The following is a 27,940-nucleotide window of genomic DNA, read 5'->3' as shown; positions in this document are numbered from 1 at the left end:
GGTAAAAAGGATTGTGTGTATGTAAGCTTGCCTTAGCGATGTGCACCACCTGAAGCAGGAGCCCACGGGATCCCCTGAACTGTATTTTGGGATGTTGTGTGCCACTATGTGGGTGCTGGAACTGAACCTGCGTCTTCCAAAAGAGCAGTAAGCAGTCTTGAGTGTGGAAGCAGCCCACCACAGCCTTCCACCGTGTGGGGACGGAACTCAGGTTGTCTAGTTTGGCAGCGAAGTGCCTTTGCCTGCCGACCCATCTCACCGACCCCAGGCCCCTTTTCTTTCCTAGCTTCTGTAGGTACACACACAGATTTTTCAATATTGTGAAGCAGGCAATTTGACATGATTTTGGTGAAGATACTTTATTTTTCATAAAAATATAATTGTACAATGCTCTTCTGAGGAAAAAAAAATCCTTCATTGCCCTCAAATACCATGTGGCTTAATTATCTCTCATCTTTAAAAAAGCAAAATATGTATATGTAATAACATGCGGCCGATTTCTGTGAAATATACTATTTATTTTTGTTAATTTTACTTGCCTTTAACTAAAAGTGAAGCTCAGCTTAAACCTGTATTTTCTATAACCAGCCAAAGCAGACCCATCACAGGTCAAAGATAATTAATTCTAGATGGTGATGCTGAGCGCTGTCCACAAGGCAACGACTGACAGAGATTGCTGCACTGAGGTTCTGATTCCGGCATCACAGGGACATTTTAGATAAGATAGAAAACAAGTAAGAATTTCACATATGGCCTAAAAGTTGACCTGACCGAATCAATTCCATATTGCACAGTTGCTCCAATATGTGAAAAGTGGGTGCTAGAGTGACAGAGTTCGGTTGGTGTGAATGCACATACATTTTCTCCTTAATCTGTGAGATAAAAAGGAGGAGGAGAGCAGCTCTCTTGATGGAAGCACATGGCCTCTTCCTGCCTGGATAATGGCCTAGGGCTCTGACTTCCCAGCTCTCCTCTGGGAAGGAAGTGTAGTTAGCCTACAGTGCCCCGCTGGATGGGAGTGGAAATGTGACAGCTGTTGTAATCAGGAACGGTCCCCTTCGAACACCAAGGGCCATTATCTTGGTTGTTTTGATAAGTCCAAAACACTAAAGAGAGCCAGGCACATGAATAAATTCAAGGTGCAATCAACTGTCACTCCAAAGTCCCCCTCCTCTACTTGGGGACGACCCTGCAGTTACGGCTAAAACCTGCAGAGTCTTCAAGCACAGCGCAGACATTCCGCTGAGGAGCCACATTCATCCTGGAATGTTTGCTTTGAAAACAATTTTTCTGGAGAATTCAAAAGGTAGTGACTAAAGCAACATAAAGTCATGGGCTGTTCTGCAGAGTAAAGTGGATGACTGAGTGGGCCAGCTGGCAGAAACACCCGTTACAGCCTGAACACTGTATCAAAAACACTTAAATTCTGAAGGGCCAGAATAGCAACCATCCTTTGACTACATTTATGGTCCTAAAGAGGACATTAAATATCCTTAAATGCCCATTTTTCTTACACACAGATAACCCCAGCAAGCTGGGCTAGTGGTCTGCTGGTGGTCACACATATGTAGCATGGAGATCTAAGTTCAGAGCCTGAGCTCAAGGGATGTCCAGACAAGGGGAGGCATCTGTTTAAATGCCTGCCAAGAGATCACACAGTCCATCTCATGTTCTACCTCACAGACTACCTGACATGTCTGAACCATAGCTTGAAGGCCATACATGCCTCAGTATAGCTAGGAATGTGGCCCAGCACAAAACTGTAAACTCACTTAAAACATTCAGTTCTCAGGCTTCAAGTCACAGTGTCAAAAGGTCAGACATGCCTAATGACTACAAAACCTCCTCTTCAACTGCCAGTCTGTAGCAAACACTTCATTTTTGGAAACCAAATTCCTCCTTCAGCAGAGTGAGGAACAACTATAATTAGCAGCAACAGAGAACACATCTGAACTAGCAAGAGAAGAGAGTGTAGAGATTCCTGTCTCTCTGAGTACTTCCTACCGTGAGCTCTGCCCCTCACCATCACTCCCTGTCACGTAAGTGCAGCTGTGATGGGCACCATACAGAGCCACCTGCCATCCCACATACCTGCCAAGCCCCGGGCTGCAGTGCAGGGTGCAGCTCAGGATGCCCCACCACAGTGGAGGCCCAGGCTGAAGCAGGTGCAAGCACACAGTGGGCTCTTTTGCTGGCTCAGAACACATTCATAAGGGCACTCATGTCAGAGAAGAACTGAGTATTCTGCCACAGCAACAGCCATAGCGCCACCAGCAGTGTGGCCTGCTGTTACACAGGAAGGCAGACACCCAGTCTCAGCAGCGACTTTCATCCTGTGTTCTTCAGAAGACTTCCACGCCTCAGATGAATGCACAGGCAAACGTGTACATGTAGGCATACAGCAGGGACCGTGTGCACACACCTACTGCAGGTTAAGATAATGAATGCTACTGAAAGGCTACCTCTCATCTAAAAATAAAACAAGGCTAATTATCCTCCAAGTATGGATTTGGCCCTAGCCAACTTTCATAAATACAGTCTGAGGAAACAGCAAAAAGAGGCTGTCTGGGAACTTTGTTGTTGGGTTTTGTTATGCACATTCTTCAAAATAGGCATATCACTATGGGTTATAAAAATAGAAATGTATATATCTATCAATACATACTCACAGCTTATGCTGGAATGGCTCACAGACAATCAAACATTACTCAAGTACACAGAAAGGAGTAATATTGGGTCCATAAAGACTGAGAACCACAGGAAACAAACAGCCTATTTGGTATTTTTTTGTAGGGTGATTAAAAACATGAAAAGAAGTGACAACTCAACACACGTACAAACAAATCCATGAATTACGTAGGAAAAATATAAATTAACCAAAAAAGCCATAGGGGCTAAGGTGCAAATATGCGCTTTCATCACTTTCCTCTGTTTCCATGGTTCAGGCATCGGAACTTAGCCTCCATGGAGAGCAATACAGAGCAGGTCTGAATGTTGGCAAATCTAAGTACTGCGAATGGAGCTGTGTGATGTGTGATCACACATTTTGGTATAAATTCGGGTTTGCAGAGATGCCTACTGAGCAGTAAGTGGGAAATGGAGCCAAGAAGCAAAGTCCTGTCCATTCGTCCTCCACAGACATTAGACCTTTGGATTTGATCACTGACTGCATTTAAATGATCTTCACCCTGGACAGAAGGAAAATGCACCAATGTTAAGAGTTTTTAGTCAATGAAGTTTGGTTAATCAGTTCTAAAAGTGAATGAATGAATTCATTCGTTCACTTGTTCATATCCATCCATCCATCCATCCATCCATCCATCCATCCATCCATATGTGAGTGAGTACAGGCACGTGTGTGCTGTAGTGGTCAGACGGCAACCTCATATCCAGTCTTTGCCTTCTACCATGTTTGAAACAGGTTCTCTTTTTTCGACTGTGTATACCAGAACTGTCACCTTATAAGCTTCCAGAGATTCTCTTGTCTCTACTTTCCATTTGGCCATAGAAGTATTGGGTCCACAGACTATACAACTATGCCTGGTTTTATGATTGTGGGGATTCAAACTCAGGTCACCATGCTTTTGTAGGAAGCATTTTATTCACTGAACCATCTCACCAGCCCATCATAAATGGTTTCTAGTCTTTTTTTTTTTTCCAAAAATGTTTTTGTTTGTTGTTTTCAAGACAGGGTTTCTCTGTGTAGCCTTGGCTGTCTTGGACTTGCTTTGTAGACCAGGCTGGCCTCAATCTCACAGAGTTCTGCCTGCCTCTGCCTCCCCAAGTACTGGGATTACAGGTGTGTACCATCACTGCTGGCTGCTTTTTAATTTTTAGAGGCAGGATTTTATGCATAGCCCAGGCGTGTCTCAAATATTCTATGCAGCAGAGGCTGACCTTGAACCCCATTTGTCAAGTATGGGTGTGCACCACCATACCTCCCTAAAATTCATGAGTTTTTTTCTACAGGTTAATATATACAGGAAGGCTTGTTGTTGTTTATTTTATTATGACCATCCCAGGCTGGTCTGGAACTATGTGGCTATGATGGTTCTATCGACAGAGTCTAGAACCACCTGGGGACAGGCTTGTGGGGGTGACCTTCCACTAAATGATGCGTGTGACGACACACTGTGGGTGTGTGGCTAGGGACTCTGGACTGCACGTGTGCACAGAGGGAGCTGAGCAGTAACCTCATGCAGTCCTCCTCAGCTTCCTCAGGCTCCTGGCTCTGCGACTTCCTCACCATGATGGACTGCGCCTCCAACTGCAAGCTAAAATAAACTCTTTCCCAGTTGCTTTTGTCAGGATGTGTTTTGTTTTTATTTATTTATTTATTTATTTATTTTTATATGGTGTTTTGCCTGTATGTGAGATGGCCCCAGATCTCTCTATAGATGGTTGTAGCCACCACGTGGTTGCTTGGAATTGAACTCAGGACCTTTGGAAGAACAGACAGTGCTCTTAACCACTGAGCCATCTCTCCAGTCCTTGTCAGGGTGTTTTATCACAGCCACAGGAAAAGAAACTTAGACATTATCCCAAGCTGACTTCAAAATGATGGCAAACTTTTCATTTCAGCCTCAGAGTGCTCAGATGATAAGTGTGAGTCACCATTTTCAGCTAGTAAGGCTTTTAAAGACTAAATAATAGAAAAAGCAGTTAATTTGGTAATTTTCACTAGTTTAAATTTAGATTAAGGCCCGATGTTTTCTGCTAAAAGTTATCAAAAACACAACCCCTTTATTTTCATAACTCTTTTTAAGATAGGGTCTCATGTAGCCCAGGCTGGCCTCAAATTCAGTAAGTACTTAGTAAGTAGCTAAGGATGATGCTGAACTCCTGAACCTTTTGCTTCCATCACACTGGGCACCCAGTATGGCAACATTTACTTATAACTATTTTAATTCCTCCCAGATAATAGGAACAAAGAAAGCACGTGACATTTTCATCCTCCACCTCCTGGGTGACAGATTACACATCTGTTTAAAATCTTCAGTCTCTTCAACCACCATGTGCAAGATATGAGCCTCTGCACTGTATCATAAAGGAAACTGAGCTCATTATGGGCCACCCCCATACCATAATATTCTTAGATGAAATGGGTAAAATTTCACAAGCCTAGATTTGAGAATGTAATCTTTTGATATGATGCCAAAAACATGAACAACAAAAGACAAAAGAAGCTAACTAGACTTCATCAATGTTAAGTCTTTGTGTCTCCAAGGCCACTCTCAAGAAAGTGAACTCACAGCTGAGAGAGCAGGAGAGAAGAAGCCTGCAACACACGTCCACCACATGTCCAGTGCCCAGAGCAAGAGTGAGAGTGAGCTCTTTCTTTCTCTCTTTCTCTTTTCTTTCTTTCTTTTCTTTTCTTTCTCTCTCTCTCTCTTTCAGTAGTTTGAGACAGGGTTTCTCTGTGTAGCCTTGGCTGTACTGGACTTGCTTTGTAGACCAGGCTGGCCTCAATCCACCTGCCTTTGCCTCCCTGAGTGCTGGGATTACAGGTGTGTGCCACCTGTAATCCCGGCTAAGAGGGAACTCTTAAACTTCACAGGAGCACATGGGGACACATACATACCCTAGCTCATAGAAGGCTGAGGCAGGAGGATCACTGAGTTCCATCTAGCTTAGGCTAAATAGTGAGACCCTGCCTCAAAAAACATAAACAACACACACAAAAAAAGCCTCAACAACAAAATAAGATCCTAACTGAAGCATCGGCAAACTTAAACATGTCTCCAAAAAACATATATAAATGGCCAATCTGCACAAGACAAAAACACTCAGAATCCATACTCACTAAGAAAACGCACAATGAGAGGTAATGAGATGGCTCAGTCGTTAAAAGTGCTTTGTATACAAGCCTAGTGACCTGAGTTTAATCCCCAGAACTGACATAAAGGTAGGCAAGAGCAGACTCCACAAAGCTGTCCTCTGACCTCCACACACACTCTGTATACATGCATACCACAGTAATAAAAGTACAATGAGATGCTGCCTTATGCTCACTTTGAGGGCTACAGTTAACAACAACTGCCTGGACTCCAGGCATGGTGGCACAGATATGTTACTTTGTCACCTGGGAGGTATAGTGAGAATTTTGGAATTTTGGTTTCTTTTTAAAAACACAGAAATATTGTAAGAATATATTTTTGTTTTAATCCCAGGTGTGGGGATGGGGCTGCTTCTCAGCAGCTGACTATGATTTGCCTCATGCTCTAGCAGGGACATGATTTTGGGAGCTGCAAAAAGTTTCTGCAACTGTGTGTGACGTTTGGAGTTCTGGGACTTTTTAGATGCTAGGGCCCTGAGAGGTGGGGCTGGTTGTTGACTGCTGTTGGTCACCGTTTGTTAAGTAGTCTTGTCCATGCACAAAGAAACAACAAGAAGAAGAAATTAGACGTCCTGATGGCAAAGGTCAAATCTGCCCTAAGGAACTCTACCCCTAACCAACAGGAAGTACTCTAACCAACAGGAAGTAATCTAAGGATAATGTTGCCCCTTTATAACCCCTGACTTTATTCAGGGATCTCTTTCCTTTCTTCTCTGTCCTTTTTTCTCTCTTATCTAGTGTTAGGGGGTTGAAAGGGTGGAAAAGAGTGGAAGAAAGAAGAACCCACAAAGCAGTAAAGACAAGCTACAGGGAGGGGAGGCAGAGGCAGGAGGATCTGAATTCAAGGCCAGCTGGCCGACAGAGTAAGTTCCAGGACAGCCAGGGCTACACAGAAAGACCCCGTCAAAAACAAAACAAAACAACAACAAAAAAACCCAAAAAACAAATAAATACATTTTTAAAATGAAACAAAACCCAAAATAAGGCTGCCACAGAGGCACATGTCTATAATCCTTGCCACCAGAGAGGCAAGGATTATCAATTGAGCCCTGGAATTCAGTCAGTCCCAGGCAACATTGTGAGATCTCATCTCTCACAAAATAACATAAAAGACTGAAAATAACAAGTATTGATGAGATGTAGAGAAGCAACTGTTAGTGGAAATGTAATACACTTTGGCCATCATAGAAAAAGAGTTTAACAAGCCAGGCACGGCAGCCCATACCTGTAATCCCATCACTCGGGGAGGCAGAGGCAGGAGGATCTTGGGGCCAGCCTGGGCTATAATGCTAGTCCAGGACAGCCAAGGCTACAGAGAGGAACCCTGTCTTAAAACAAAACAAAAAACCTCCCCCCAACTTCCCCCCCCAAAAAAGAGTTTAACAGTTCTTTAAATGTTAAAAAAAAATTCCATATGGTCCAGCTTTGACTCCAAAGGTATATATCCCAAACTGCTGAGCAAGCTGTGTTGGCAGCAGTTGACTATACCTGTAGTCCCAGCGCTCAGCAGGTAAGGCAGGAGGATCAGGATTCAGGTTATTCTCAGCTCCACGGTGAGCTCAAGCACACCCCCACCCCTAGAAAGTCAAGCCCATACACAAATACTTGTACACACATGTACATAGCAGCAATGTTGACAACAGCTCAAAAGCCAATAGGTGGAGACAGAATGAAGTGTGGTGCGTGCGTCTATAAAATACTGGACCATAAGAAGGAATGATACTGTGAAAAGTGTGTAATATGAATCAAGCACAAAGATTAGGCTAGGTTAAAGAAGGCAGATTCAGAAGACACTAAAATCCCATTTTTACAAAACGTCTACAACAGGTCAATCCATTGGAATCTCAGGTCAAGGGTTTCCAAGGGCTGATGGGGAAGGTCAAGGAATTGAATGTTCAACAGCTCAGGGTTCTCATTTAGGGTGCTCACCTAGCTGTAGTTAGAGATGACAGTTGTGTCACACTGTGAATATATTAAATGCCTCTGCACTGTCATTTTAAAGTGGTTGATTTTTTTTTTTGAAGTTGTTCATTTTGTGTTACATGAATTTTACCTCAAGAAAAATAAAAACCCTGGGCTGGTGACGTAGAGAACTTACCTAGCATATCTGAAGCCATGAGTTCAATTCCCCAGCACTGCAAAAGAAGAAGAACATCCTCAGTTACAACTTACTGTAATAAGAGCCTAGTTGTGAGAACAGCCTCTGGAATCACACCCTGAGACTCTGGGACCTCACGCAGACGCTCTGCTATTTTCCTCTCATTTTCCAGTTTTGTTTGTTATCCTACGATTGCATGCAGGGCTTGGAGCAGTGGTTCTCGTCCTATGGGTCGCAACCCCACTGGCAAACCTCTGTCCCAAAAATATCTACATTGTGATTGAGTTTTAAAAAAATTTGGTTTGGTTTGGTTTTTGTTTGAGACAGGGTTTCTGTGTGTTGCCCTGGCTGTTCTGGCCTCACTCTATAGACCAGGCTGGCCTCAAACTCAGAGATCCTCCTGCCTCTGTCTCCCATTGGAATTAAAGACATGTACCACCAAGACCCAGCTTGCAATTTATAACAGTAGCAAAATTACAGTTATGAAATAGCAACAAAAATAATTTTATGATTGGGGGTTACCACAACATGAGGAATTGTATTAAATGGTCACAGTATTAGGAAGGTTGAGAACTACTGGCCTAGAGCAGGCTAACCCTGAGCACACAGCCTACTGCTAAGCTACAGCCAGCTAAGACTATGGTTCTTTAGCACTATCATTGGAGTAAATGTGTAAGTTAAATGTTAAAGTACCTTGTAAGCTGTGAGTGAACACACGAGAGAATGGCATGACTGACACCCTCAGGGCCACTTTAAATGATGGACTGACTACACACATCCATCACCTGCCTGGGCTTTCTGTCTTTTGACACAGTGTCTTTCTATAAAGCCCAGGCTGGTCTCCAAATTGCAGTTTCCCTAGTGATGGCAAAGCAGGTATATACCAGCACCCCCATCCTTCAGATGGCTTTCATTTCAGGATTTAGGATCATCCGCCAAAACACTCGCTGATTAGCGTTTTACAAATGATATCGGTGCTTCACTTTATTTCAAACCACTCTGCCTCGTGATCCACACACACTCTCCCTCAGGAATGCTCCGTGGATGGTACTCACAGGAATTGGTGTTAGCGTCTGTCTTCCCAGCTTTGGGATGCCTGCTTGAGGTCTGCTGAGACTTGTTCTGCTCCTCTCCAGTGAGTAGGGCCCTTATTTCCGAAGGGATTTTCCCTTGGTCCATTGCCATGCACCATTGCTTGTACTGAAATATTTAATACACTTAAATGAAACGCTAAGTCAGAGTTCAGGCAGCACATGTGAAAATCCTAGACACGGGCTCTCCGGGGGCCTGCCTGTAGCTCGCTGCTCTGGTGCTTGCCTACCCGTGGTCTGCTGCTGCACATGCCGGGCTAGCTGGCCCGCGAGCTTCTGGGGACTGCTCTTTGTGCCTGCCATCTTGCCGAGGAGCACTACTGTGCATCCAGCTGTAGGTGTCCTGAGGGTCTCAGCTCAGGCACTCGCCCACTCAGTCACCTCCCTCAGCCCTGCAGGTTTTCTGTTTGTCTGTTATTTTTAGACATAGCCTCATAGAGTCCAGAGGCTGGCCTTGAACTCCTGATCCTCCTGCCTCCATCCCCCAAGTGCTGGGATTCCAGGCATGCAGCACCATGCCCAGCTTTATTACTTTCTGAAAAGCCAGCTTTGCAACAGCCACGAGAGTTCCACCTCTTCTCCCACTTCTTACCTCCTCCCTGAGTGCACAAAGGGTTTTAATTGCTTATCTACTCTCACATTTCTACCATCGCTATAAACTCTGAATGAAACATGTAAAGTGAATAAACTCATGGAAAACAAATGGCAGCACCTCCTGCAGAACTGTGGACTGCTCTGTGGCCTCTTCCACTTAGCAATACATTGGAAGCATCTGCATCAGTAAATGCGATGTACACGGTGATTTGGGGGGGTCTAGGTAACCCAGGTACTAGTGGTCTTGCTCAGTGCTCCCCCAACAGTGGTTACAAGCAGCCTCACAGATGCATACAACGTGACTTGTACCTAAGTTATCTGATACTGCACTTAGCTCAGGATTGTTAAGACAGGGTCTCATGTATCCTAGATCCAACTCAAATCCTATTTCATGCAGTGCTGGCATCAAGCTCAGGACTACATAAGCACTCTACTACCAACGGGTTTGGAGGACTGAATGAAGGTCATCAGTCTTAGTGGCAAGCACCTTTACCTGCTGAGCCATACTGTCCACCCTTTATACATCTTTTCTCTCTCTCTCTCTCTCTCTCTCTCTCTCTCTCTCTCTCTCTTTAAAAGTGGGATTGTGTGGATGTGTTTCAATTCTGGGAGAACTACAGGTTTTTTTTTAAGGTTTATTTGCTTATGTAATTTATGAGTGCCTTTTCTGCATGTACACCTGTATAACAGAGGAGGGCATGGGATCCCATTATGGATGTGAGTCACCGTATGGTTGCTAGGAATTGTACTCAGAACCTCTGGAAGAGCAGCCAGGACTCTCCAGTTCCTTTTTTTTTTCCTATCATAAAAATCCCTTAAGACTCCCACCAGCACCATACTAAAACCGCCTATTTGGGCCTGGTGGGGGAGGTATATGCCTTTAATCCCAGAACTTGGGAGCCAAAAGCAGAAGAATCTCTGAACATTTGAGGCCAGCCTGGTCTACACACTGAGCTCCAGGACTACAGAGAAAAACCCTGTTTCAAGAAACCAAAAAAAAAAAAAAAAAAAAGGCCTACAATGCGGTAGAAAAGATTAACATTTAACATTGTGTGCCAGTTGGACAGCCAAGGACCGATGCAGCCCTCTTTTGCTGTGTTCCCACTGACAGCCATGGTAGGATGGGTGCTTTTCCTGCTGGTGAAAGACTTTACCATTTCCAGTTCCTCTCGGAGCGCACAGATAGCTCTTTCCCGGCTGGACACCAACTCCTCCAAATACTGGTATCTCAGCTTTTTCCTCGCCCGGCATTCTCTCGCACTCTGCCGGCTCCGCTCAAGTTTTGCTTTCAAGTCGATTTTGGCTGGCTTCCGCCCTCGCTTACCAGGCTTCTTCACTTTACCTCCAACCACCTTCAGCAAGAGAGAAGAGACATTTTTCCTTTTAGTTTTCTTTATGGAAAAACAACTACAGCTGCCTATTGGTAAAGAGAATGTTTATAAATATAAGGAGAGCCAAGACAGCATAATCCTGTCTTGTCATCACCTGTGTCCTCAGTTTTTCAAACTTTTGATATCATGAATGTGAGATAAGGCTTAACATAAGCATTTATTAATTCTCAAATAATAAAGTTTAAATAGTTTAACAAATTCTATAAGCCGTATGAAGATGGATTTTTATAGCAATTAGAAAATTTTAATATATTTTGATGTTTCCACATTGTACTATTTAAAATAGTACAGCTATGCTTACTATTTAAAATATCAGATATTTACTATTATAAATGTCAGATAGGTACTATTTAAAATGTCAGATATGCTTCCTACTGCTGTTGGTTAATTAGCACTGCCATAGTAATTTCAAATGGTCAGAGAGGATAGTCCATTCCGCCTCTTCCTGTTTGGGTTTCTTTGCTATATAGTCATCATCTTCATAGCTTTTCCTCTTCTTCGTCATCACATTAAGTGCAAGGTCAGCAGAATGACACCGCTCCAACTTCTGTTTCAGAACGGCAACTTCTTTAGACCTGGGTGGCTCATACTTTACTAGATTTCTCCTGCTTTTCATTATATCCAGTAACTGTGACAGGCAAGTTCTGTTTTCTCTCAGCATTAGACTTTCTGATAAATAGCTTTCCACAGTAATTCCAGCCCTAGAGGCACTTGACAAAATGGCAGCCAGGGCAATTTGTGAAGGTGTGCACAAAAGATAAGGTCTGTCAATGCAATTCTGCTAAGAAAATCAGCAGCTCTGGAGTCTCCAATGCGGGGTATCGAGTCTTTCTATCAACAAGGAAGCCTTCAGATGGCCTATAAGAATTGTGGACAGTAAGGTAAAAAGGAAGTTGTTGTATAAGTATTAGTTCATGTTCCAAAATCTGTTCCAGTGCCTTCTCCTGTCCAAAGGAACTCTCTTGAAGAGTCCCAACCAACTGAAGACTAGACACATTGGATTCATCTTCGCAGGCCAGAAATGCACAAGTGAGATTATTATCTGGGGGTGATATTCCACTACTGAATTATTAAGTTTAGAAACACTTGAAATACAAGCTGTACCCACAACGGATCAGAGCACTGCTGTTTAAATACTGAACATAATTCCAATAACCTTTTCTCACAGTATTTTCAAAGTGTCATTTCTTCATGAAGCTCAAGAAACACAGGATCATTTGGAAGAACCTTCCTGTTTGCTACCGCTTTGCACTTGAATTTGTGGTTGGCATCAGCCCACAGGCATACCAGCTGTTCTCCGTCGAAAGTCCAGTGCCACTTCTGGCTGCTGCTGTGGTACATGGGCTGCAAGGCCAAGACAGCAGCACCAGTGACATGCCCGCTGCCTGGGCTGGAGAGTCGAGTGTGATGTCATGGTCAGAATGATATTTTTTTAATGTTTCTTTTTATGCTTTTAAATGATATGTGTGTGTGTAGGTTTGCATGTGAGAACAGTTGCCTATGGAGACCATAAGGTGGCGCTGGGTCCCTTACAGGTCAAATCACATGCTGCTGGGAATTTTCCTACACAAATACCAGGATGTGAACACATATTCTATGCAAGAACAGTCAGTACCCGCTCTTAACCACTGGACAACTTGGTAGTCCTTATAAATAATGTCTAGTGGTTGAAAAAAACTACATTAAAATAATTTAAAAATATTCAAAATTAGAGAGATGGTTCAGAGGTTAAGATCATTTGTTGCTCTTGGGGAGGATCCAGGTTTTTTTGTTGTTGTTTTGTTTTGTTTTTAAGATTTATTTATAATGTATACAACATTCTGTGTACATGTACACCTGCAGGCCAGAAGAGGGCACTAGATCTTATTATAGATGGTTGTGAGCCATGATGTGGTGTCTGGGAATTGGACTCAGGACCTTCTGGAAGAGCTGTCAGTGCTCTTAACCTCTGAACCATCTCTCCAGCCCAAGGATCCAGGTTTGATTCCCAGGATCCACTTGGCTGTTCACAACCATTTCTAACTCCCATTCCAGAGGATCTGATGCTCTCTTCTGGCCTCCTCTGTCACCCAAGTATGCATGTGGTACATGCAGGTAAAACACCTATCTGCAGAAAATAACAAAATAAAAATTTTAGTTAAAAAAATAAAGTTTATAATATTTTTTAAAAAAAGATTTGTTTTCTGTGTATGGATGTTTTGCCTACATAGTTTGTGTAGCATGTATGTGTTGGTGTCCACTGAAGTCAGAAGAGAGTGCTGGATCCCTTGGGGCTGGAGTTACAGATATCTGTGAGAGTCCATGTGGCCACTAGACTCACACCTGGGTCGTCTGTAAGCACTCATAACCACTGAGCCATCTCTCCAGCCTTAGCTTATTATGATTCTAACCTAAGAAAGGTAACAATGAGGCTTCATTGCTGGCATGACTATGAACAGATCTTTTCTTGTGTATATTTTCAAGACTTATTTTTTAGGATGGCTGCTGGAATTTGTTGTTTGCTGCAAGGCATGGTTATGAGGTCAGGAAAGTTCAGTGCTGTGAGAGAAGAGGGGGCTCTCTCCAGCTCCTGCTGGTGCCTGTTGCTTGCAGCAGTTTGCCTAGATTACAGGCAGGGTGGGTGGGGCTTTGGCCTAGCATCACTGAAGCCTTGGGTTGGCTGCTGGTGCTGCCAGCTCAGGATGGAGCCCTGGTGTTGACCTGGCCAGGATGGATGACTAGCTGCTTCTTCAGTTTCAGGAGCCAGGCCAGGGGTGATCAGGCTTCTGGAGGCCGGGGGTGGGGTGGGGTTGGGGGGAGAGAGATTCTGCTGAGTACTCAGTAAACTCCAGCACTATGGCCATGAATAGGAGGCAAGACTTTCTGAAACAGCAGCTGGCCCACCAGTGCCCCAGGTTGGCCTTAGAGAGACTCCTGTGTAAGGTTCCAGCTTCCCTGGGGCACCGAACCTTCAGCAGGAGCTGTAGCTGTAGCAGGTGTCAGTCATGGGTTTTCAGGAGCCAGCCTCTGGAAGGGAAGGCTGCAGACACCTTGGTAGTGCCCTTCCTCTTGGGCCTAAGCACAAGATCAAGGTCACAGGTTGGAAATCCTGGGGCCCTAGGCCATGGAGCCCATTTGCAGGGATAAGCTACTAGGATGCCACTACTAGATGACCTGTGTGCGTGCATACTTCCTTTAAGAACTAGACCTAGGGAGGGAGGGACTGGGAGGGAATGAGGGATCGGGACACGGCTGCAATACAGAGTTAATAAAATGTAACTGATAAAAATAAAATAAAATAATAAAAAAAAAAAGAGAAAAAAAAAAAAAAAGAACTAGACCTAGGTTAGCAGACAGAGGCCGTAAGCCTCTGAGACAATAACTTCAGGGGAATAAAACTTGCTTTAACACCAGACTGTCTCAGGTTTCTACCGGCTCCACTGCTGTCACAGAGAGGGTCTCCACACCTGTTAGTCACTTACTGCTTAGGCACAATTATTAGGAAAGCGGCAAAGAAATGTAAACTTCCTCACCAGTTAGTTCTGAAAAGAAGCCACCCTGGAGGGCACACTTACCCCAGCAACGCTTTACGCCTTTCTTGGGGCAGTCCTGTTGGGTCCAGTTTTTACAAACCCTAACATTGCCTCATCACTTCAGAGCTCTTTGAGTTTCTCCACAATTTGACTGTCCATTTCTTTATTTCACAAGACTGGACGATGCCCCATTTTCTCTGACAGCCACCTCAGAGCAACGCTGTCGCTGTAGCCTAGTGACAGAGTTGGGGGCAGTGGAATGAAGCACTCACTGTGTCCAGCCTCACCCCCACCCACACAGTCACTATCAAGAATGCACATTTACACCCTCAATGTCCTGAGTGCTTTTCAGGTGGTTCTAAAAGAGGTGTAAAATGAAACACCAGCAGTCAATCATTGCAATAAACCTGCAAGGCAATGAACCTAAAAGGCAACACTTGTTTATCTAGGACCATCATTAGCATCGCATACAAACAATGTCAAGTACACTATAAAAATCAGACCACTAAGTATAATGGTTAGATTTAAAAACAAAACAAAACAAAAGACTAAGGCCAGTGCTGTGGCACACACCTTTAATTCCAGTATACTCTAGAAAAGCAGATAGACCTCTGTGAACTCTAGGCCAGCCAGGGTTACGTAGTGAGACCTTGACACAAAACCAACCAAAACCAAACAGACAGCAAACCAAACCAAACCAAACCAAAACCCTTATTTATGTATTTATTTGTTTGTTTGTTTATTTATTCATTCCTTCGTTTGCTTATTTATTTATTTTTACTTATTTACTTACTGGTTCTGGAGCTCCAACCCAGAAACTTAGTCCTAAAAAAAAAAAAAAAAACCAAGACAAATACCTTCCAAACTTTAAAAACAAACAGGCCATTTTTCTACCTTTATCAAATACCATTGCTATCATGATGGCTAACCATGGCCTGTAACATCTTACAGGATTGCTTTGGAAGGGGACAGGTTACGCCATAGCTGTGGGGAAAACAATGCCGTTTCCACTGCCATATTAGAAGCTATCTGTGACTGGAGTGATGGCTCAGTGGTTAAGGGCACTGGCTGTTCTACTAAAGGAACAGGGCTTGATTTTCCGTACACATGGTGGAGTACAGCCACCTGTAACTCCAGTCCCAAGGGATCCAGTGTCCTCTTCTGGCCAGCGAGGCACTGCATGCACTTGATACATATACATATAAGCATGCAAAACACAAATATTAAAAGCCAGATACAATATAAGTTTCAACTTTTCAGAGACTATTCTTTGAAAGCTATTCTGGTCTTTACCATCATGTTTATATTTTAGTATAACCATACCTTCCTCAGAAAGCTTTCCTAGGGCCAAAGATTTGTTAGTAATTGCAGAATAGCCTCAGTGAACTCAGCATTATGGCATTTTAGATGATACTTATATTTCATAAACTACACACGTGTAAGACAATATTTTGAAACCTTCCTGCATTAAATTTCCAATTGCTACACATTTTAGAAAGCAGGGTATGGGACCAGGGACATTGCCTGCCATGCACATTCAATGCATAGTGCCAGGCATAGCAGAACGTGCTGTATTCAATTCAGGGTGATGAGCAAGAGGACTGCCTTGAGTTCAAGGTCAGCCTCAGCTACAGAATGTGACCTTGTCTCAAAAGACCCTGACAGACAGAGACAGACAGACACACACACACACACACGGAGATAGCATGTGTCTGTAATCTCAGCACTCAGGTAACTAAGCAAGAAGCCTGGGCTTCCTTCACAGGGCGACCTTATTTGGAAGGTAGAAAGGAAGGGAAAGAGGGAGGGAGATGCCTGGTGAGATGGCACAGAACAAAGGTGTTTGTTGAATCAACTTGATGATCTGAGTTCAATTCCTGGATCCCATGGTGGGATGGAAGGAGAAAATCAACTCCTGAAAAGTTGTCTTCTGACCTCCATATACATGTCATGTTACAAGTGTGTTCTCTTGATCTCTCTTTTCTCACATATACCACAATTATCATTCTTAAAAAGAAGGAAAAGTAATCTATGTAATAATGCAGGAGAGTCAGCAGTCACCATGCCATATCCACTTCCTCATGTACCAGGCTCTCCTTAAACTCAGGGATGGCTGCCTTTGAGAAGCCAGCAAGGAAAAGAGTGTACAGCAGTCTTCAATGAGTTCTGAATTAAATTTAACATATCCATTAAAAAATCAAATAAAAATAATCGATATCTATTTAGCTTCCATAGCAAAATATGCAAATGTTATATTCCATTTATTTTATTTTTTGTGTGTATGGGTATTTTGCTTGCATGTATGTCTGTGCAGCACTTATATGCTCAGTGTCCGTGAAGACTAGAAGAGGATGTTGGGTTCCATTGGAACTGGAATCAGAGGCAGCTGTGAGTGCTGAGAATCAAACCTGGGTCCTCTGGAAGAGCAGCCAGTGCTCTTAACTGTGGAGCCATCTCTCTAACTCCAGGTATTCCTTTCTTAAAGTTAAAAGGCATAGTAAATTAATCCAGAGGTTCTGTGTTCGATGTTACAATTAGATGTGCTGCCATGTAGCCACTGCTGCTCCCGCTTGACTGCTTCTGCAGTAGGCCAAAGTATCTGCTTTTTGTAGTAGCCAGTTTGGTAATTAAGTACACCAGTGTTCAGAGAGTTGTTAGTATGAGAGGATTATTGCAAACAACCTCAAGCTTTAGAACATGTTACAGCAGTTTGCAAAACCAACAGTATTGTACAAATATAGGCTAGTATATCAGCTTCTTTAACACTTGAACTTTACACATTTCATAAGCCATTCAGGTACTGATGGGGGTGGGCAGAAGGGATGTTAAAAGCATGCACTGCTCTTGCACAGGACCCGAGTTTGGTTCCTATCACACTCTTCAGGTATCACAACCACCAGAAACTCCAGCTCCAGAGATCCCAGGCCTTGGATTCTGTGGGCACCTGCACATGTACGCACACACCTAACACACACACTAATCCTTTAAAAAAAATAGCGATCCTCCTGCCTTTCCCAAGTGCTGGGATTTACAGGACTGTGTCTGTTAACTATGTTTACAACATCTTCTCCTTTATGTGGGCAGTGGTGATGCGGGCCTTTAACCCCAGCACTGGAGAGGCAGAGGCAGGCAGATCTGAGTTCAAGGCTAGCCTGGTTTATGAAAGTTTCAAGACAGGACTACACAGAAACCCTGTATCAATATAACAAAACTGGAAAAAAAAAAAAGGAAGATAAGTAGTTTGTTTTTTTTTTTTTAAGACAGAGTTTTTTTTTTGTAACTGTCCTGGCTGTCCTGGACTCACTTTATAGACCAGGCTGGCCTCAAACTCACAAGGATCTGCCTGCCTCTGCCTCCCCAGTGCTGGAATTAAAGGCATGCGTCACCACGCCTGGCCAGAAAAGAAATATTCTTATCACACTAAATATTAATCACTGTACACTCAAAATTTTAATATTGTTCCAGGTATTTGCTTTCTAAAAGTCATGACATTTAATTTTAGCTTGACTTAAAAGAGAAAAAAAAAAACAAACTTTTTTTGAAATAGGGTTTCTCTATGTAGTCCTGTCTGGTCTTTAACTCACATAGATCTGTCTGCCTCTATATCCTGAATGCTTGCATTAAAAGCACGTGGTGCCACCACCACCTGGCAAAATATTTCTTAATAATCAGAGAAGACTGGGAAATTAGAAAACTATTTTGAGAAAACAGACTAATTGTGATTATTTAAAAATTTAAAAACCTTTAAGTTGAATGAAAATGAAAAACAGAATACCAAATCTTATGTGATATGACTAAAGTGAGTCTCAGAGGACATTCCACACAAATTTTACAAAGAAAGCTTTAAAATCAATAACCCAACTTCCCATTTTCAGAAGCTAGAAAAAGCAGAAAATTGGAGCCAAAGCAAAAAGGAGACTGTAACAAACATGAACAGGGGAACTCTTAGCAAGGCAGCAGGGCAGGCTCAAGAGCAGAGTGTATCTGCTAGATCTGTAGCAAGCAGTCTGAATTTATTATTAAAGAAGGAGGAGGAGGAGAAGGAGAAGAATCCCGTCAGAGAAAAGCCAATTTCAGATGACTTTACTAGTCAATTATGCAAACATTTGAAGAAAGAATATTTAGGCTGGGCACAGTGGTCCATGGCTATAACTGGAGAACTCAGGAGGTATAGTTAAGGTCAGAGTTCATGGCCAGTCTGGATTATAAGAGACCCTGCTTTAAACAAAACCAAAGAATTAACACTAATTCCCTCTCAAATAATCTAAGAGGACAGAACATTTCTTAGTTCCAATACGGCTAACACTAAAAGGATCCAGGGCTGTAATCCTAGGACACAGGAAGCTGAGGCAGGAGGATACCTGTCCAAGGTCAGGCTGGGTTTCAAAGTAAGACTCTGTCTCCAAAACAAAACAAGGGCTGGGAATGCAGTTCAGCTGTAGAGATCTTAGCATGAAGCCTGGAGTCAACTCCCAGCACCACATACACTGCACATGGTGGACATGCCTGGGATCCCAACAACTTGGGAGGTACAGGCAAGAAGTTCAAGGTCATCCTTATATACATACTGAGTATGAGGTCGGCTTGGGCTACAAGAGACCCAGTCTCCTCTAAGGGAGGCAGAGACAGGAAAATCACTAGTGCTTGTTGGTTTTCAGCCTGGCTGAGAAAATACAAGAACCCTAATCCCAAGTCAGAGACAGAACCTGCCTCAAAAAACTAGAGGGCAAGAAGAGGCTATTTACATGTGCAGCTGCATGCACACACACATGTACACTGACATAAACAAGTCAGTCCACAAAAGCAAACAACAAAACAAACGAAACCTGTAAGACTGAATTAAGTAACAAATAAAAACAACTCTATCCCATATCAACAGGAGAGACAGAGAGACAGAGGGAGGGAGTCCAGTGTTCAAGGGTATTCTGGGCTACCGGAGACACAGTGTCAAATAAACAACCCTCCCTCCAATACTACATCAATGTACCAAATTTTCTTCAAGATTCAATTTTCATTCTAAGTATAGGCTTATCCACTTCCTTTACATAAAGTACAAACACAGCCTTACCCAAAATGCTAAAAAGTTACAAATATTTTATAGTATAGACTATACAATAAAAGCACACACACCTCTGCAGACAGATAACTCATCTGCTGCCTTAGAAGCCTGCTCAGGGGAGGGACCCTTCCTTACCAAGTCTGTGATAACAGAAGTGATGGAAATGATCTGAGCAGAACCTAAGTGACAGACAGATGGCTAGGGGTGGGGGTGTGCTTCAGCAGCCCTGCTCCTGTGATGATGGTGACTGGGAAAGCAAGGCCTGGAACATAGGGCATTTGAGCCTAGAGGAGCAGAATACCCTCTTCATCCGTGGGGGTGATCTGCACCACAGGGAGGCAGTGGCAGCCTTCTCCCGCAGGGCTGAATTACCAAGCCGGTGGTGGCCGAGGCCAAGGAGGCAGACAGCACCAGCAGTGATCCCCGGGCCATCAGTCTGACCTCCATCTGTTTCAGCATCTCTTCAGCTTCGTCTGGATCTCAAATTCTACGTATGTGTAGCCTTTGGAAAGACAAGGATGCATCCTTTCTATAGGCACATTGATTATTTGATTCTCCCACAGGTGGAATACATCTCCACTATGTGAGCCTTGGTCACATTCCTTTTGCACCTCCCAGTGTGCACATTTGTGGGTTTAGGAAGGGCTCTGCCTTGTCCTCTTCCAGGTGGCTTAGATACAGAGCAGCAATGCCTGTAACATGTGGGCACTAAGGAGGTCTCAGGAGCCCGATAGCGTAGCTGTGGGTCATATCGGGCTTCCTGAGTGTAGCGGAGGCTGAGCTGGATGGAGACCTGAAGCACCGAGCCTCCTCAGTCTTATCCCTGCCAGTCCTCTTTCTCGATGCCAGAGTGGCCCCCTCCCCAGCTTTACGACCATCACTGGAGCAGTCCTTGGGTTTGGTAGGAGCCCTATAACTGGGGTTTTATTTCCTTTGACTCATGGAAAACACTTATTTTCATCATGATAAATCCATTCTCTCCTTTTGAAATGTTCAATAAAGGCATAGTGACTTCACTTATCTGGACTCCCACTTCTAACTCAAGTCTTGGAAGAAATCCCTCATCAACTGCAATTGGGCCAGAGATGCTTCATCCAGCAGCTGCCGCCTCCTCACACTCTTCTCAGATGCTGGTACGCAACTCTTTTTTTTTTTTTTTTAAGTCCACAGTCTTTACATGATAAAACTATACAGCAAAGAATACTGGAGGATCTTTTTCAATCTGATAAAAATCTTCTATAAAACATTCACAGCTAACCTCATAGTTGATGAGGAAAGAATGAATGCTTTCTGCCAAAGATCAGAAATGAGACAAGGGACCTGGCACGGTAGTACATGCCTGTAATCCCAGCATTCTGGGAGGCTGAGGTAGGTGAATCTCTCTGAGTTCGAGGTCAGCCTGGTCTACAAAATGAGTCCTGGACAGTCAAGGCTACACTGAGAAACTCTGTTTCAAAAAAAAACAAACAAACAAAAAAGAAAGAAATGAGATAAGGATCATGCCTTCTCTCATCATTCTTAGTCAACACAAAGAAAAAGAAAGAGAAGGCAATTCAGATAGAGAATGAAAAAGCCAAATTGTCTGTCTGTAGATAACATGATCTCATCTGTTGAAAAACTATTAGAGTAAATTAGTAAGTACAGCAAGGTCATATGATAGAAGATCTACATACAAAGAACTATTGTGCTTCTATTCTGTTCACTATCAAGGACAATCAGAAAATGCAATTCTAGGGTTGAAGATAGAGCACAGTGGTTTTGAGCAGTGTGCTCTTCCTGAGGACCCAAGTTTGATTCCTATAATCCACATGGTAGCTCATAACACGTGAGCCACTCTAGTTCCAGGGAATCCAACACCCACTTCTGGTCTCACAAGCAGCCACAAAGATTACTCACTGAATTTCATCAAAATTAAAAACTTCTTTGTGCTTTAAAGACATTATCAAGGTAAGAAGACAATGGACAATAGAGTTGAAAATATTCACGTTACATTTAAGGTAAAGGACTTGTACCCAGCACACTGAAGAACTCTCCAAAGTCAATAATGAAAAAACGACCCAATTGAAAGGGTGGCAAAGGCATTCATAGCATCATGTGACTAGCTGTTTAACACTGGTGAGCTACTGGAGTTCACGGTTGGAGCTCATGCTAGTGCGCGTCTGCCTCGAGAAAGCATACCACCACGTGTGACAATGCAGCGTCGCACAGAGCAGCTTCCTCCCTTAGGCTACTCTGCGCTCCACCTACTCCTTTTTCCTCTCAAGCCCTGGTACCACTGATGGCTTTTCTCTCTACAGTTTTGCCTTTTTCAGATTGTCATACAGTCAGAAGTACCCAGTATGCAGCCTTTTCAAACTGACTCTTCTGCTCAGTAATTCACATTTAAGGCTCCTGAAACCTTATGTAGCTTGGTAGGTTTCTCTTTTTGACTGAATAACACTGTACTTTAGCTTGTTCATAAGTCAGAAATATAATGGAATTAGTGGTGGCTGTCACATAACCCTGTGAACATACTAAAAAACAAATCACATAGTTTACATGTGAAGCGAATTCATGATACATGAATTCTTTCAATAAAGCTTTTATTAACAACAACATGGGGGCAGACTACATGACTCGGCCAGTCAGGGGCCTGAGTTCAATCCTTGGAACCCACATGGAGGAAGGACAGAGCAGCCCATAAGTTGACCTTTAACCTCTACATGTGTGTAGTGGCAGGGCGTGCACCCCTTCTACACAAATGTAATACCTTTTTGAAGTAAAAGGAATAGTAGAAAGCGAAGAATCAAGATGGTGCTCATATAGTACACAGGTCTGTTGTCATCCCAGCACTCAGTAGGTGGAGGTAGAAAGATCAGGAGTTCAAGGCCATCCTCAGCTATGGAAGGGGGGTAGGGAGGGTGAAAGGAGTGCTTGGGCTGAGCACAGCACTCACCAGAACACCTGTCTAGCATGCACAAAGCCCTCATCTCCAATATAGGATGTACCAGAGATCCAGAAACTTATGAGAAAGGATGTTATGGCCAGGAGAATCCTAAGTGTTCTAATTAAATCAGAATTAAAAAAGCCAAGAATTAATATTCAGCCAAGGGAGACAGAAAGAAGCCAGTCTGCAAGACCTGAGGATATTCCTGATAGCTCCTGCTTCAGCAGCAGCTTTAACTTCTGCAGTGAGTGAGGACCTAACTGCAGTTGTGTGTTCTTTGGGAGCTTACTGGGCATCTCAAACTCAGGGACCCTCATCCTCTTCCAAAGACTCTTCAGTATTTTAGGAAAAATAAACACTTGTTTTGGTTTGGTTTGGTTTGTTTTTTTTGGTTAAACCAGCATGTGCATGAGAAAGCACTGTTTATAAACTCAGCCTTGAGTGAGGAGCCCTCTGTGCTATCTCATGATGCCACACTCCTTCACACGAACATCTCTGTCATCCTTTTCAGGTGAAGGGGGAAATCCATTCCTTAAAAAACAAAAACAAAACAAACTTTTATTTGCATATTTTATGCTGAATTTGTTTCCATGCCACAAGTCTTTGTTTCGTTGGTTTCTTCTGGAATCTTTTTTTCTGTGCAGCCTCCTCTTCTGGCTTTGGAACAAGTTGTTCATTTTCAGTGAGAATCATCGCAGTTTGGCAGGGCAGGAGGCACTCACTCGTGAGTTAATAATCTTGGGTGCTTTGTTCAGCTAGTTGTGTTCAGTGACTAGAGAATTTTCCTCTAAACCCTTAAATTTTTAAGTGTCCTCTGAACTTCTAAATACGTGCAGTAAATTGTCTTACTGTTTGGCCTGGGCACAGCTACCCGCTCTATTATACTACAGAAATGGCACACACTGCTGCTTTAAAGCGACTTATTTCAGATGCTTGGTGGCTCTTCAGATATGTAAATCTCTGATGCCCAGGGCAGCTTCAGAGGTGATATTAAAGTGAATGTGAAGACCTGAACCTTAAAAAAATGTTTTAATTATTTTTTATTTGTATGGGTGTTTTGCTTGCATGTAAGTCTGTGAATCACATGAGTGGCGGATGTTCTTGGAGGCTAGAAGAGGCATGGGATCCCCTGGAACTGTCACCCTGCCGGTGTTGGAAATTGAACTCAGGTGCTCTGATCAACTTGAACCATCTCTCCTGCCTAGATTCCAGCCACTTGGTTTGCATGATTTTGTAAAGTTTCTGGGTCAAGAGAACAACAAACCATTTTCAGAGATCACCTCAGGCTCCTTGCAGGAAGAGGCAAAAATTTATTCCTATACTCAGTATCCGCTTTGACCAAATACTATAAAACTCTATTTTTCCATCTTTCAGGCATTTATTTACACTCAAATGCTCTAGTGGTTTTGGTTTGTTTGAGATTGCCCAGGCTGACCTAAATTCACTCTGTTGCCCAGAATAGCCTTGAACTCAGAACATTCCTTCTGCCTCAGCTTCTCAAGTGCTAGAATTACATCTCTGGCTTATAATGCTCATTTTTAAGACAACTCATTAAAGATCCAGTTGTTAAAAAACCACTGCACTACCATGACGTGTGCTGCAGTCCCAAGGCAACACAAAAAGCTAAGTGATACAGCCTGCTGGCTAAAGGAGACAGCTGTGTCCTGGCCACTGCCCTTCTCCACCTCAAAGAAACCAAACAGCAGGAGTGTGTGTCTCTCTCGGCTCTGGCTCTGAGGGACTTCTCTCACTGTGTGGCTTAGGACTTTTGTTTTTAACCAGTTTCAGAAGGCAAGAGAGTGCAACCACGTCTTCCTGCTGCTAAACTCTGTGCCAGCCTTTCCTGTCAGGAGAAAGAAGAAAATGCAGGCAGGCATCTCTGAAGCCAGCGTTAACGCCTACATTCCCCTTTGCACCCGAAGTCTACCCTGGGGCCACACAGCTACTCTGTTTGCCCCTGGAGCTAAGTAGTCCTGTGCAGTTAACGCTGTGTGAACTTCGGCAAAGCCTCACTTGGTTCTGTGGTCTATGCTTCCTGTGCACACTTGTCTGCCATCTGTTTCTTCCACAATGGACATGGTTTGGCTTCTGCCCTATCTCTCTGCTGAAACTGTTCTTGGTAGGTGTGAATTTTGTTTTTTGTTTTTCAATTTGAGGAGGGTTTCATGTGTTTCCAGGCCAACCTCAAGCTGACAATAACCTTGAACTTCTTTATTTTATTTATGTGAGAAAGGGTCTCACTACATAGCCATGACTGACCTGAAACTCACATATAGACCCACCGACCTCTGCCTGAGATTGAAAGCTTGTGTCACCGTGCCTGGACTGCCAGCAATCTTGAACACTTCTGATCTGCCTGGGTTTCAGCCTCCAGGCTGGCAAGAACATGTCTGATTTAGAATATTTCCATTTATTCATTAAATAAACATAAAAGTAAAAATAAAAACAAGAACATTCTGTGATTGAAAATAAACATCTCTATTTTCTTTCAAGACTGTGGGTCAAAAAGAGATTAAAAAAAAAACACTTCTTCCTAGTGGAAGACTGGAAGGAGGCCTTGGAAAGTGACCTTTGTTACACAGTGTAACAGGTAAGGGCTGAGCTCAAGTTCATTTGAGTCCCATCATGCCACTCTTGTCCTGTCTTGGGTATAGTTAGAGCACTAAAACATGGCTCCATATATATGTCACTTAGCAGTGACTAAAACAAGGATGTCAGACCCACAGACTTCTCTGCTCGATAAAATGATAAGGTTGTGTTTGCTGAGTACTGATTCTGTGTGGGACTCAGCACTGAACACTCTTAGGTGTATCACCTTGAAGCCTGCCTGAGCAAGGAGAGGACTGGCCTCACTTCAAAGACTAGGTAGAAGCTCAGAGAGCTTCAGCAAGTAGTTTTCCCTTCCACTAACCCAATAGGACTCTAGGAAATCAATATTTGATTCTGCTTCTCGGCACTTTCCCAAGCCCTCCTTTCTAGGTGTTAAATCTATCATCTAGATTCTAGCTTGTGCTGTATTTTCCCAGCTGCAACAGTAGGTCTGCCCTGGCTGGTGAATACACCTGGAGCACATCAGCTAACGAAGCCTGGACACACCTGGGCAATCTCAAAGTTTCAAAGAACCACTAGTAGTAAAATACCTAGCATTTTAAGGGATACTACTCAATAAAATTTTCTGTTTCCTCTAGTCCCACTATCACGTTCAGAAATAACCTCTGTGAAACTGAGAACATAACCCAGTTGGTAGAGTGCTTGCCTAGCATGCTCAAAGCCCCAGGTTCAAACCCTAGCCCCATATACATCCATGTATGCTAGCACAAACCTGAAATCCCAGGACTGGGGTGGAGGGGGAAGGACCAAGAAGTTCAGGGTCATCCTTGCCTTCACAGAAAATTGGGAGGCCAACCTGGGCTACCTGAGCCATACGAGCTTCTTTTTCTAAAAACAAACACTCCCCTCAAAAACAAACAAACAAAAAACTGTATGTGAGCTTTTGATAAGTATTTCAAAATCCTATGTACTTTTGTTTGGAAATACTGGAGACCTTAACGAAGTTGCTAGATACTTCAAAGGTCTGGCATAGGATACAGCTGAAAATTATACAACTGAGAAAAAAAAAATAGAAGGTGAAAGTTTCCAGTTGAGAAAGAGGAATACCACATTCTTTCCGCATCCTTCAGATTATTTTCTGGGAAGATAATGGATATAGTTTGCAGACTTCATTTCAGAATGGGCAACGAAAGATCAAGGTAGCAGAGGCTGGAAAAATATTTTCTGGAAAACTTTCAGAACTCTCCCTTTCTATTTTGAAAATACCACTTCCTGTCAGAGGAGGGTTTGTCACTTCCGAAGCAAATGGTTCTCCTAGGTGTGTCCAGGAGGCAGACTACAATGCTGGGCTCTCCCTCTAACACTCTTCTCAGAGAAATCCACATAAACAGGAAGCATTCATAAGGAATGAAACAACCATGCAAGGTAAACTGAATTTTTCTCTCTACCTGTCCCAGGATATGTGAAACAAAAAAATTTACGAGCAACAAATTTTCATTAGATGGAGATAAAAAAAAAAGTAAATAGAGGAAAAGCTCTCCCAAGGAATACAGCAGATTATGAAAAATTAGACTTTGAAAAGCACTGGGAAGGAATGTCTTAAATGTTGAGAAACTGTATGCTGGGCATGAGGTTCCCACTGTGCATCCCAGCCCTTGGCAGGTGGGAGAGGCAGGAGGATCAGCTGAAGATCATCCTCTGCTCCTGAGGGAGCTGAGGCTAGCCTGGGCTACACAAGCCCGAGCTCCACAAAGACAAATTTAAACGTTTGATTCCTTAAAATGAAAGGCAGACATAATAAGACATTATAATGTCTTCCAGACATCTAAAGACGTTAATGGGAAGCTCTCTGACCACTCCTATCTTCATGAAATGTGAAGAGTAATATGAGTAGAACCACATACCCATGTTAACCCACAATGAGCCCTATTTTATAGTCATAAAAGTAAGTGCTCTAGAGGCTTTCTGATTTGTTTTTTGTTTTGTTGTTCTTTTTTTTTTTTTTTTTTTTAAAGGCTGGGTATGGGACACTAACTTGGATTTAAAGGGGGGGGGAGGGGATACTGTTTTTCTTAAAGGCTTGTAGAGGTTAAATTACAGGCTCTGGCCTGACAGCAACAGAGGCTAAGCAGGGGTGGGGGAGCCGGGGAGGGCGGGGGTAGGGGAGTGAACTGACGAGATGAATGGGGCATTGAGTGAGCGAGGCTGAGGCGAGGAGGGAAAAACATCAAGAGTGATTATGCCTACTTCAGGACGCACGAATTAATCTCTCTCAACTGGAAAACGCTGGGAGGGGCAAGACAGGGCAAAAAGAAAGCCCTGTAGTTTCTTCACTTATTTCGACCTGCATGTCAGAGAAGGCTTGCACTCCTTGGGACCCCTAGCAAACACGGTTACCCCGGGAGTGAAAATTTTGCAAGGGCTAGGGCCCTTGCTAGAAAACTGCAGCCCGAGGCTCCCCAGTGTCCTGGCGGGATACTAGGGGGCAAGGAGGCACACTGGTATCTATGGCAGGTGTTTGGTGAGTGCTCGCTTGGACTTCTGAACTGAGGCTGGGCGGCGAGACTACGTGCGGCGACAAGCAGGCGGCGGCGGCGGCCAGCCCAGGACTTACCTTGCTGTCATCCATCTCCGTAGACAGGCCGGCCCGGCCCGGCGCCCTCCCGGCCCTCCCCCTCCTCAGCGGGCCCGGCCCGGCCCCCGCCCCGGGGAAGAAGGGGATATGGCTTTTACTGCCTCCTCCTTCGCCTAACAGTTCGCTTCCCCGAAGCTGCGGTCACGGGGACCCGGACCAGTTCAGGAATGGTAGAGCGGACCCTGGAGGCTGCCCCAGGCACCTCCCCGCTCAGCCACCGCCTCCTCCACCCGCCCCATGACAGGCTC

General features: G+C 43.7%; 2 protein-coding genes and 1 pseudogene across 3 annotated transcripts in view; 1 reads left to right on the top strand and 2 right to left on the bottom strand.

Annotated features, from left to right (window-relative positions):
* Gpr19 (G protein-coupled receptor 19) overlaps positions 1–24,886 on the top strand; it is a 64,554-nt gene extending 39,668 nt beyond the window's left edge. The window contains exons 2-4 of one of the 2 annotated variants that reach the window (XR_009591991.1): positions 20,584–20,714; positions 24,290–24,626; positions 24,741–24,886. The gene's annotated coding sequence lies outside the window, so the exon portion shown is untranslated. Of the gene's footprint in view, positions 1–16,836; positions 16,991–20,583; positions 20,715–24,289 lie in introns of both variants that reach the window. The other variant, XR_009591990.1, reaches the window with a different exon arrangement.
* Crebl2 (cAMP responsive element binding protein like 2) lies at positions 341–27,940 on the bottom strand. Its single transcript, XM_021641338.2, has 5 exons — positions 27,672–27,940; positions 10,774–10,971; positions 8,990–9,134; positions 7,935–7,971; positions 341–3,188 (listed from the first exon to the last, which is right to left on the bottom strand). Exons 1-4 carry the CDS (start codon positions 27,684–27,686, stop codon positions 7,958–7,960), a joined length of 372 nt encoding a protein of 123 aa, XP_021497013.1. The 5' UTR covers positions 27,687–27,940; the 3' UTR covers positions 341–3,188; positions 7,935–7,957.
* Positions 11,399–12,351, bottom strand: LOC110551011 (cyclin-H-like; annotated as a pseudogene).

This window comes from Meriones unguiculatus, chromosome 5, assembly GCF_030254825.1.
Source record: "Meriones unguiculatus strain TT.TT164.6M chromosome 5, Bangor_MerUng_6.1, whole genome shotgun sequence".
Lineage (NCBI taxonomy): Eukaryota > Metazoa > Chordata > Mammalia > Rodentia > Muridae > Meriones > Meriones unguiculatus.
Note: the sequence above shows the minus strand (reverse complement) of the source record. Positions and strands in the feature narration are given on the sequence as shown.

Bases quoted from the DNA above. Each gene is read 5' to 3' on its own strand.
- Crebl2 (XM_021641338.2), bottom strand. The intron at 9,135-10,773 runs GTAAAGTCTTTC...TAAATATTTCAG, and splicing joins TCCGAGAGGAACTGGAAATG to TACAAGCAATGGTGCATGGC.